The sequence below is a fragment of the Leucoraja erinacea genome, chromosome 11 (assembly GCF_028641065.1).
Source record: "Leucoraja erinacea ecotype New England chromosome 11, Leri_hhj_1, whole genome shotgun sequence".
NCBI lineage: Eukaryota > Metazoa > Chordata > Chondrichthyes > Rajiformes > Rajidae > Leucoraja > Leucoraja erinaceus.
In genome coordinates this window covers 15,226,557-15,238,603 of record NC_073387.1, presented here as the reverse complement: position 1 = coordinate 15,238,603, position 12,047 = coordinate 15,226,557, and the positions used below count along the sequence as shown (strand labels likewise).

The following is a 12,047-nucleotide window of genomic DNA, read 5'->3' as shown; positions in this document are numbered from 1 at the left end:
TATCGCCTACCTGGAAGAAACCAGACATTTTTTCCAGGATGTCGTCTGCACACCAAAGCTCACGTTTGGCGCCAAACGGACGTCGCCTCTGCTGCACACGGATATAAGAGTGTGAAAATGTCGCCTTAGGCCGCCTTAGGGCATGTAGCCCCTCTAGGGTGACATGAGTGCGGGAGGTGATTCAATGCTGCGGTCACATTTACAAATTCAGGAATTCATTCAACACGCTGCATTTCATACAGACATTTATTCTGCAAGAAAAAAACTACACTGAAGACTCAAACTCGCGACCGAGGAACTGCCGGGATCAAGGCGCAAACTCGCGACCTTGCGGATATGAGCCGGGCACTCTACCACTGAGCCAGCCATTAAAATCTACGCTAAAAAATTTCCATTCCGAAGACCGAAAAATTCCAAATTACGAAAAGTGTCTGGTCCCAAGGCTGTCGGATAAAAGGTTGTGCACCTGTACCTCAATATACGTGACAATAATGAAGCTAAATCTAAACCTAAACCACTTTAGCTTTGAAGCTGCTGGCCTACTGGCTGTGCCTCTGTGACATCCCTAGTTCCTTTTCAAAGCTAATGAGTTGAACAACGTAAATACAAGGAACTGCAGATGCTGGTTTACAAGAAAAGACAGAAAGTGCTGGAGTAACTCACATCTCAGGAGGATGTCGATAGGTGATGTTTCTGGTTGGGACCCTTCTTCAGACTAGGTCTAAAAAACTGTTCCGGACCAAGATGTCACCTAGCTATGTTCTCCAGCGATGCTGTCTGACCTGTTGAGTTACGCCAGCACATTGTGTATTTTCTAGAGTTGTATAACTGTTCCAGAAGCAGGGCTCTCCAACCCTCAATGTTGTAAATGATGTTGTGATTACTTAAATATTTTTTTTCCCCCCTTCTAATTACTGCACTTCCTACCACGTTTGTAGCTGGGCTGAAAAGCTGGATGAACTGACACACACGTCAACGTCTGACCCAGAAGCATATCTGGGCCATCCAGTAAATGCATACAAGCTAATGAAAAGGTTGAACACAGAGTGGGTAAAACTGGAAAGTTTGGTTCTGCAGCATACTTCCGATGGTAAGTGATGGAAAATGTTGCCATTGTGATAGCGCGCCGGTGGTCGTTTCAAGTCTTCCCTTTAGCATTAATACTGCAATCCTGGAATCCAGTGTAATCTTTGTCCTGATATCCCATGATGGACTCACTTGTGAAATCTGTTGTCATTCAGAATCTTCACGATATAAAATACTTTCTGAAACTATCCTTGTGAACAACAAATGTAGAATACATTTTTTAGACCACAAAAGGAACACTTGGAACTCTCCCATTCCCTCCCCCCTTACGTCTACATCCGCACATCAAGCCATTGCCGTTAGAATTATTTCTCCTCCACTTCCTGTGTGACATAGAATCATAGAGCATGGAAACAGGCATTTTGGCACAGCTAGCCCACACCAACCAAGGTGCCCATTCATACTAATCCCACCTGCCCAAGTTTGGCCCATATCCTTCTAAACCGTTCCAATCCATGTACCTGTCCAAAAGTCTTTTAAATGTTGTTACAGTGTCTGCATCAACTACCTGCTCTGGCAGCTCATTCCATATAACCACCACTGAAAGCGTGTCCCTCATATTCCTATTAAATTTCCCCTCTCATCTTAAACGTATGTCCTCTGGTTCTTGTTTCCTCTTCACTGAGTAAACGACTCTATGCATCTACAATATATATTATAACTATTAAGCAATGCTACTCCAAGTGGTTCTGCTTCTGAAAGTACTGGGATTGTATTGTGTTAAAGAAAACATTCTTATCTTGGTTGTGTATAATTGGCTGTTTGCATCACGGCCTGGTTCGAGAACCTGGACATCCAGGAATGAAGGAGATTACAAAAAGTGGTGGACACTGCCCGGTCCATCACGGATACTGACCTCCCCACCATAGAAGCGATCTATAGGAGGTGCTGACTCACAAAAGCAGCCAGCATCATCAAAGACCCCCAAAACCCTGGCCACGCTCTCATTTCATTCCTATCATCGGGAAGGTGATATGGGAGCCGAAAACCTTGGCCAACAAGTTCATCAGGAGCTTGAACACAATGCAACACTAACCTCGGCTATGAACTATGGACTGTCTTTGGTTGCACTCAGGACTTCAGGCTTATTTTTGCATTAGTATTGGGGTTATTAATTTATTGAAATTGTGTTTATTAAATGCTATCCATGTGCCAGAGGTGGTGGTGGAGGTAGATACAATAGTCACATTCAGGGCCGCCCTTAAGCCGAATGGACCAATTGCTCCCAATTGGGCCCCGCGCCTAAGGGGGCCCCGCGCTAATTTTAGCTATTTCGTATGGTAATACGAATTCGCGTTGTAAATAAAGATTTTTTTTTTTTTAAACATTTGCCTTGTTAAATACGGATTTTAAAAAAAATGAACATGGATAAAAACCACTGCACCGGCCATCAGACAAAAACTATTTGTTAACTACCACTGTTAGCACTTGTTAACAACCAGTAGTTAACATGTAGTTATACAATGTGTCATCAATGCATCGATCCACATTCCTCAATAAGTGTAATTGTGTTTTGACCGAGTATTAATGACGCCGCATTCCTTTGAATAAAATTCATGGGTCTCCTGTGAATTTTATTCAAAGGAACGCGGTGTCATTAATATTTGGTCAAAATACAATTACATTTACTGAGGAATATAGATCGATGTATTGATGACATATTGAGAATTTCTTAAAATTCATTGTCATGATTGAGAGCTCCGGACAGTGAGCACGGTCTTCATCTTGGTGTGCAGGTAAAGGCATTCACCTACCGACCTACGTTGTGTCTCTCTGTGTTTCGTTCTCTCGCGCACTCTCTCTCTCCTGCTCCCCATCTCGTCTGTTTCTCGCTCTCTCACTCCCTCTCTCTCACCCTGTCGTCTTGGCATTCCTGGAATAATTTGACGTTTTGCGGTGACAGCTGCATCTGCGGTTCTTTTCTGTTGGGGGGGGGGAGTCCTGGCCCGTGGTGTCTCCTGGTCTGTTCCCTCCGCGGGTGCCGCCTTGCCCGCTGAGTTCCTCCAGCACTATGTTTTTTGTTTGGCTCTGGAGGTGAAGGTGGACACAGGGGGCTGTGGTGGCTCAGCGGGACGGGCAGTGGCTCTGGGGAGAGGATTGCGTTTCTGGTCAAGACCCTTCCTCAGACAATCACAAGTACTCTCACCAACGAGAGTTCAGTTTAGTCTGAAGAAGGGTCATCTCTCCAGAGGCGCTGTGCTGCCTGTCCTGCTGAGGTACTCCAGCAGTCTATCTTCAATTTCAGAGTTAAATAAAATTTCTCATGGGGGCCGAAGGTTAGGTTGTTAGCCAAGATAGATAGATCAAGAACGATGTGTTGCTGTACTGAGGGATAGCCAAGTCTATCCCTCATTGCTAGCAGCTGATGGGAAGTGGCTGTAATGTGGGAACCGGCTGTAAAAGGACAGCACCCCTGGGGAGGTGAGTTCCTTTCATAGCATGTGGGGAGCCTGGCCAGGGGTAAAGTCGCGGGGAGGGTAGGAGTGTTGAGAAGGAGGGGGTCGGGGATCATGCCAGCAACCAGCTCAAAAGCGGGTCTGTGGGCGATGGGTAACAGGACAGCGGGTGTTGGAGCTTACTCCATATGTCAGTGCGAGTAACCTCAATTGGTCCTTTGTTCGTGCTTTTGGATGGGCACATGGATATGCAGTGAATGGAGGGATATGGATTATGTGCCGGCAATTAAGGGCTGTTCTTTGCATCACCTTCAGCACATACATTGAGGGCAGAAGGGCCTCTCCCTATGCTGTATTGTTCAGTGCTCTATTACCTGAGCATATTGTGTTGTAGGCCTGCTATGCTAGTGCAGGTAAGAATTTCATTCTTCTGTTGTCGGTACATATGAGCATGAAACACTCTTGATAAATCTTGGCACGCTTGCATTTGTTGCTGGAGTTACTCATGAATCCATTTTATTTTTATTCCTGGGCAGGCTTCATTGCCAATCTTTCGATTCAGCGGCAGCACTTCCCTACAGATGAAGATGAGAGTGGAGCAGCAAAAGCACTCATGCGTTTGCAAGACACTTACAAGCTGGATTCAGACAGCATTTCCAAGGGCAGGCTGCCAGGTACCTAAAGCGTCAGGTTCCCAGTTACTACAATACAGTTGATACTATGGATGACCCATATGTTGTGAAATTTCAGCTGCTTGGCTTAAATCAGAAATCTGCTTCAATGTAGAGGTGAAGAAGACTCCATCTTGCTTATTCTGATATAGTACCATAGTCATTTGGTATAATAATCAGGAAAAATGATTAAATCTATCTTAGCAAAACCAGGCAGATGGGTTAAGAATAGCTTTCTTATAGAAGCAAAAGAAATTCAATGCCAAGCACATTATTGCATCAGTGGTCGCCTAAAGAGGGTAGTGATTTAAAAGACTGCATTTTTTTTTAAACAGCATATGATTTCCAACACTGATATAGTTGAAGCTCCAGTAATTGGAAGCATTTTGGCAGAGGCAGTGGGATGAAGGAAATATACTCTTCACAGATGGCTGAGGTCTGATTGTGCTGAGTACAAATGAAATCATCAGTTCCCTGTCTATTGTACATTATCCACCATTCAGCCAAGTGTGTCTAAATCTAAGGATTACTGCTATTAATTCTCCGTCCTACTTCCATTCTGACCTTGACTCATACACTGTTCAAGTCAATTACAAAGTAAGAATGGGGAACAACTCCTTTTCTGTTGAAGTTGGCCCATTCGGTAGGGTCTACATTACAAGATCCTAATCTGGAATTCCCTGTGTAAACTCTTTTATCTCTTTATGAGCAGTAGAGCTGCAGCCTTACGGCGCCAGAGACCTGGGTTTGATCGTAAGCTCAGATGCTGTCTGTACGGAGTTTGTACATTCTCCCTGTGATCGCGTGGGTTTTCTGTGAGATTCCCCCACATCCCAGTTTCCCCCACATCCCAATGACATATGGGTTTGTAAGTTAATTGGCTTTTGCAAAATTGCCCCTATGGTGTTGGAAGTGGATGCAAAAGTGGGATAACATAGAACGAACATGAACAGGTGATTGATGGTCGGAGTGAACTCCAGGGCCTGTTTCCACACTGTATTTTTAAACTAAACTAAACTCTCTTGAAGCTAGTAGTTACTTGACTTCATATGGCACAAAGTCACATTTCCCTTTGTAATTCTCCTTTTGAAATTGCTTGTTTACAGTACATCAGATTAAAAGGTGGTTATTGTTGTTGCTGTTGTCTCCACTTCACAACTGTGTCTTGTAGGTGTGCAGCACCTGGTCTCTCTCACAGTCGAGGACTGCTTTGAGTTGGGGAAGGTTGCTTATAACGACGGCGATTACTACCACACCATTCTATGGATGGAACAAACCCTGAAGCAGATGGAGGAAGGGGAGCCTGGAGCAGTGACGAAAGCTGAAGCCTTGGACTATCTCAGCTACTCTGTGTATCAGATGGGAGACCTAGCACGTGCCTTAGAACTAACAAAACAGCTAATAGCTGCTGGTAAGAGCAAGAATAACTCTCGCAACAACTATTGTAGTGTTACTGGATTAATATAGGCATCTTGCTATTTATGAGTGCTTTATGAAGGTCTTTAGAATATCACCCTTGTCTAATTACTAACGAAGTGTTATTTACATATTCGGAATAACATGCTCAAATTTGTGCCCAGCGTGATTGAATGCGTGGCCCGGCATTTGTTTGATTTACGTGCTTTTGATGTACACGCTGCTTTTGAAGCAATTGACCCCCACGTAAAACATGAGGTGCCTGTCCTCCCAATTCAGTAGTGTTACTGGGTTAGTAAGGCAGTGCCACGTGTGGGATAGTGTTAGTGTATGGCTAATCCGATATTAGTTGTACCGTAATGTCACTGGATGTAATCCATTAGCAGGGTGGAGTCGTGTTACGGTATGCCTTACCCAGTAGTAGGGATGCAGCTAATATTCCTAATGAAATAAGGGATAGGCAGGTGGGTGGTGTTGGACTAATTATCCATTAGCATGGATTAGAGGAGTGCTTCCATATTCATCACTACTCTTCTTTCATATTTGACATTGTTGAGATTTTTCCAATATATAAAACTAGATGGCTTGGTTCGTGGCTTGGTTCGGCTATTTGAGTGCCCTGGAGAGGAAAAGACTACAAAAAGTAGTAAACACTGCCCATTCCATCTTCGGCCCAGACCTACCTTCCATCGAGGGTATTTTATCGCAGTCGCTGCCACAAAAAGTCTGGCAGTATCATCAAAGACCCACATCATCCTGGCCACACACTCATCTCCCTGCTACCTTCAGGTAGAAGGTACAGGAGCCTGAAGACTGCAACAACCATGTTCAGGAATAGCTACTTCCCCACAGCCATCAAGCTATTAAACCTGGCTCGGACAAAACTCTGATTATCAATAACCCATTTTCTGTTATTGCACTTTATCAGTTTATTTATTCATGTGTGTATGTATTTGTATTATGGTATATGGACACACTTATCTGTTTTGTAGTAAATGCCTACTATGTTCTGTGTGCTGAAGCAAAGCAAGAAGAATTTCCTTGTCCTATACAGGGACACATGACAATAAACTCACTTGAACTTGAACTTGAGATAAATATATACAAAAAATGCCAGAACATAGGTTTGTGCCGCACAGGAACAGGCCCTTCACCCACAATGTCTGTGCTAAACATAATGTTAAGACCAACTGTTATCTGAATGCACATAATCCATATCACTCAATTCTCTGCACATCCATATTCCTATCCAAAAGTCTCTTAAAACACCACTATCGTATCTGCTTCCACGTTTGAAAGTTCAAATGTATCCCATTAGCCAGTAATCACGTGGTGAGATGTGGCTTTTATTATAATATTAAAACCATGTGGGTAATATAAGGACAAAACAAACCTCTTAAGAACCATAGGACATGGTTTACTGTGAGAGGGGAACAATTTGATAGGAACCTGAGGGGCAACTTCTTCACACAAAGGTTGGTAGGTATATTGAATTTGCCAGAGGAGGTAGACAAATGCTGGAGTAACTCAGTGGTACGAAATGATTCAGAACAAATCAGAGCCGGCACAGATGACCATGGAAAGGTGGAGCCCACAATGATCGATGGTTGGCTGTGGAAGAGGTGATAATGAAGGGGTATATGTATGCAAGCAGTGGAGCCAGCAGGATGATTAGGGTGGGGGTGGGGCAGAGAGAGAGGGAATGTAAGGGTTACTTGTAATTAGAGAAATCAATATTCATACCACTGGGTTGTAAGCACCCCAAACAAAATATGAGATGTTGTTCCTCCAATTTGCATGTGGTGGAGGTACCAGAGGAGGTACCAACCAATCCAGAAGAAAGAATTGATGCAGGTACTATTACAACATCCAAAATATATTTGGACAGGTACATGAATAAGAAAGGTTTAGAAGGATATGGACCAAACACAGGTAGGTGGGATAGTGGAGATGGGCATCTTGATCAGTGTGGGCAAGTTCGGCCAAAGGACTTGTTTCCGTGCTGTATAACTTTGACTTTCAAAATCCACTTGTCGGCAGAGAAGTGAACCTATAAAGCCATCAAGTGAGACTGCCAATAAAGTCTTGGCTTCTCGTGGCCATTGTAGATTGAGAAATTTACTTTTGGGTGAGGAAATAGGAAATTAGATCATGTTATACAGATGTGTCCTTGCCTGGGGAAAGGTCGGATTGAAAGCTGGGACCTGAACACACAACAACCTGTAAACACTGCCCTCCAGCAGACACACTGCACGTGTAACAATATGGACAGCTAAAAATGTATGTAAGTCTGCCAACTCTCCAGCTTTGCCCTGAGGCTACCTGATTTATGAACTGATTTCCAAAAGCAGTGTTCAAAAATAGGTATGATGTACGCTTTTTAAATTGTCTTTGTATCATTTATTTTTATGAGGCAATTTTTTCCCCCCTCCCTTGGAACCTGGCTGACCAATTACACCAATTTCTACCGTCTCCATCAACCTCCACTTGTTCCATTTACAACAGATACACAATTCATAACTTTTCTATCCCTGAGCTTAACAATTCACAACTTTTTATCCTCTCAAACTCACACCTACATCTCTGGCGTTTGTACAGCCAGCTGGCTATCAAATAACCCCCTTGCATGTGCACACCTATTACCAGCTGCACTCTATCTGACCTCTCCTCTCTTCCAGCTTTCTTTCCCATTCCCTACAACCCGTCCGAAGAAGGGTTCCGACACAAAACATCACCTATCCATGTTATCCAGGGATACTGCTTGACCCGAGTGTTATTCCAGCATTTTTGTCTATCTTTGGAATAAAAAGGCATTTGACTTTGAGACATCAGAGTAGGGCTATTCATTTTACTGCCACAGTTCCAAATGGTTGAGGATAGGCTGTGTTCTCTGAGGAAGAATGCAGGATGGAGGAACTGGTCCTGGGAGAGAACTGGAATGTACAGAGTAGACAAACTGAATTTTCAACAATGTTTGAATAGATATAACAGCCTTATCATACTTTTGCTACCCAGTAGTAATTTCCTGTATGATGAGCAGACAAACATGCATTGCTGGCAAAGATGGATTAAGCCGTTTTTGCAAAGAGACTGAACAAATGCTTCATTCATGAACTGTTTGCCAACGGACTTGGAGGCACAGGACACCTTACACCTGGCTGCATAGCTGCCTTGTCGCCAATTCCTTCTCTCCGGAGATGCTGCTTAACCCACTGAGTTGCTCCAGCATTTTCTGTTTATCCGATCAAAGACCTGTTGTTCGAGTGCTTTACCAAAGGAAATCGGCAAAGCAGTGCTCAAGTTGTGGGCTCGTGAGGGTTACAAGAGTTAAGATGTAGTAAGAGTGCGTTAGTTTGATTTAAATGATTTAATCCTTTATTACTGAAACATTTTGATCATAAACCTGTCCATAAAGGGGTTAGTTGGAAATTTGTAGTCTGGGAAAATGAGTAATGGGATGCACTTTGTGCTTGGGATCTGGGCTGTAATGTTAGATTACTAGATGAGTAGGGGAAGAGGGGGTGGTGTTCAGACAATAATCTTCCACTACAAATGGGAGAGGGGTGCCGTGGCCACTGAAATTGGGAGGGAGAATTACAAGGATTGAAGGAGAGCCAGGTAATTTGTATAGAGCATCACTGTGAATCAAAGTCCCAGCAACAGCGGAGCTTCCATGCAGGGAAATATTTTTAAGAGGCACAGCCACTAGCCTCTGGTGCAAAAAAAGACTCTGAATGGATTGTGGTCAGTGCAAGTAAACAATTAGAGAGGAACACAAGGAACTGCAGATGTTGGAATTTTGCATAGAACAAGTGCTGAAATAACTCAGTGGGTCAGGCAGCATCTCTGGAAAACATGGATAGGCAACATTTCGGGCCAGGACCCTTCTTCAGATTCTTACTCCTTATTCAAAAATATAGAGAGGCATTTGCACATATGTGGACAAGAATGCACAGATAATGGTTACTTCAGGAGTTAGCACTATAATTGAGTGGCTGCACTGACCAGAGACAATTCAGCAGAGCCAGAATTTTCATTGTGCCAGAAGATTATAAACTTTTGCATGGAGGTCATGAAAGAAAAATGCAATCTTCCTGCTGCTTACATGAAGGCCCCGTTTCTCAATAACATTCTTATTTTTCTGTCAGCAAAATTGATTTGCATATAAAGCAGTAATGTGATGCCATGCAGGCATATCTCTCAACACTAACAGTGAATTCTTTCATCCTTTATTACTGAAACATTTTGACCATATACCTGTCCAAGATATATGACTCAATACAGCACAGTGCTGGGAGTTTGTACAACATTTTGACAGCTGTGAACATCTGTGAAGGAAGTATAGTTCTATTTGGAAGTGTGTCATGTTTAAATGTTCAACCCACACACTCAGGTCTCATCGAATAAATGTTATGTTCTGTGTTTAGCGGGTAATCTTTTAACCATTAACAAAAAACTTTTAAAGCATTACTGGAAAAAATCCTTTCATCACATTTCTGCATTTTACCTCTTTGTATTATCATCAATGATTTGATTACTTATTTATTTTTGTTACTTTATTTAGAGAGTCATACAGGATGGAACCAGTACCTTCAGCCTAACTTATCCATGCCAACCAAGATGCTCCATTTATATTCCTGCTGAGGATTGCTGGGAATGTTATGGCTGAAAGTTTGCTTTTTATTAAAACTACTTTTTAGTTGATTAGTGTTATATTTAAAAACGTGTTAGTATTATTGTTTGCTAACACTACACAGTAGTAGTGTCTAATCTAAAGTGGTTTGCTTTACCAACTTTATTTGCTGAAGAGAATTTGAAAAAAAAAAGATTGTTTTTAATAAGATCTCATTGCTTCCCTCTGTGTTTAGATCCAACACACTTGAGAGCAAAGTCTAACCTCCACTACTTTACTAACTTGCTGAGAGACGAGGAGCAAGCAAATCAAAGGACAGATGAAGAACCCTCTGAACCTTTGGCAACAGGGACCTATGCACGGCCGAAAGGGTACTTGCCCGAGCGGGATGCCTATGAAGGTCTGTGTCGAGGGGAAGGAATTAAGATGGTAAGAACACTAGAGCATAAGGTCACAAGGAATAAGAGTAGAATTAGGCCATTCGGCCCATCAAGTCTACTCCGCCATTCAATCATGGCTGATCTATCTCTCCATCCTAATCCCATTCTCCTGCCTTCTCCTCATAACCTCTGACATGTATTAATCAAGAATCTATCTTTGCCTTAAAAATATCCACTGGCTTGGCCTCTACAGCCTTCTGTGGTAAATAATTCCACAGCTTCACCACTCTCTGACTAAAGAAATGTCTCCATTTCTCCTAATCTCCTTCCTAAAAGAACATCCATTAATTCTGAGACTATGACTTGTTCTAGACTCTCCCACTAATGGAAACATCCTCTCCACACCCACTCTATCAAAATATTTCACTATTCTGTATGTTTCAATGAGGTCCCCCCCTCATTCTTCTAACTCCAGCGAGTACAGGCCCTGTGCCAACAAAGGCTGAGCAATGACAAAATACTGAAAGAAAGGTACTGTTTAATATTGTACTATAGAATTCTTTTTTTGAGCGTTGACACTTGCATGTGAGTTATGAAAGGGATGGATCGACGCCTTGCAAATGCCTTGTGCATAAAATTATAGATGGTTAACAGCACAGAAGAATGCCATTTGGTTGTCAAGTCTCTGCTAGCTTTCGGTAAGACCAATACAGAAGGATACACTTCCCCTGTAACCTTTTTTTTCCCCTTTCAAGTATTGATCCTGTCCTTTCTTGAAAACCCCATTTAATTTGCTTCCATCATCTTATTAGTCAATGTATTTCAGGTGCTAACAATGTTTGTGCATTTTACACTTTAGCCTCACATCCCTCGGGTTCTTTTATCAGTCTCCACAAATTATTCTTGCTTGGTTGTTGACACTTCCACCAATGGGAACAGGCTTCCTGCTGTGGAGAACCCAATTTTTTTGGTTGCTTGGAAATATTTCATCTTAATTGTCTCTTTCACAAGTCACCACAATCTGATCTTTCCCTGTGCAGAAAGTTTAATTATGTGAACCTGATTTGCAAAAAGGCTTCATCAGATTGTGGCATGTTGTATTCTAGTCAGTTATAGTTGAGATGTTCTATAACTCAAGACATCAAGCAGAATTAGTATACTATATGAAATAGCTATTTTTTTATGGATTATTGCATAAAGGTAGATAATGGAAATTCATAAGATGGCAAAGGAAGATCTGGTTGGTTAAGTGAAACATTGCTTCAATGGATTAAGAATTGGTCAAATTGCCTAAGATTGAGCAGATGGCTGTGGGTCGTTTGGTAGTTAGTTACTGGAGATCTCTCACAGAAATTGATAGCAAGCCTTTTACAAACATTTTATTATCATAATAAATGAGCATTGTATAGGTGTTGGAGTTAAGGTCTTTATGTTAATAGATGTTAAAAAAATGTCTGCGACTCTT

The 12,047-nt window shown here is 42.3% G+C and overlaps 1 protein-coding gene across 4 annotated transcripts in view; it reads left to right on the top strand.

Moving 5' to 3' along the window:
* The window catches only part of p4ha2 (procollagen-proline, 2-oxoglutarate 4-dioxygenase (proline 4-hydroxylase), alpha polypeptide 2), a 120,142-nt gene that overhangs the window by 54,874 nt on the left and 53,221 nt on the right, over positions 1 to 12,047 (top strand). For all 4 annotated transcript variants that reach the window (XM_055642701.1, XM_055642703.1, XM_055642700.1 and 1 more), the window contains exons 4-7: positions 939 to 1,090; positions 4,019 to 4,156; positions 5,325 to 5,564; positions 10,438 to 10,631. In XM_055642701.1, coding sequence (XP_055498676.1) covers positions 939 to 1,090; positions 4,019 to 4,156; positions 5,325 to 5,564; positions 10,438 to 10,631 — 724 coding nt within the window. The remainder of the gene's footprint in view (positions 1 to 938; positions 1,091 to 4,018; positions 4,157 to 5,324; positions 5,565 to 10,437; positions 10,632 to 12,047) is intronic.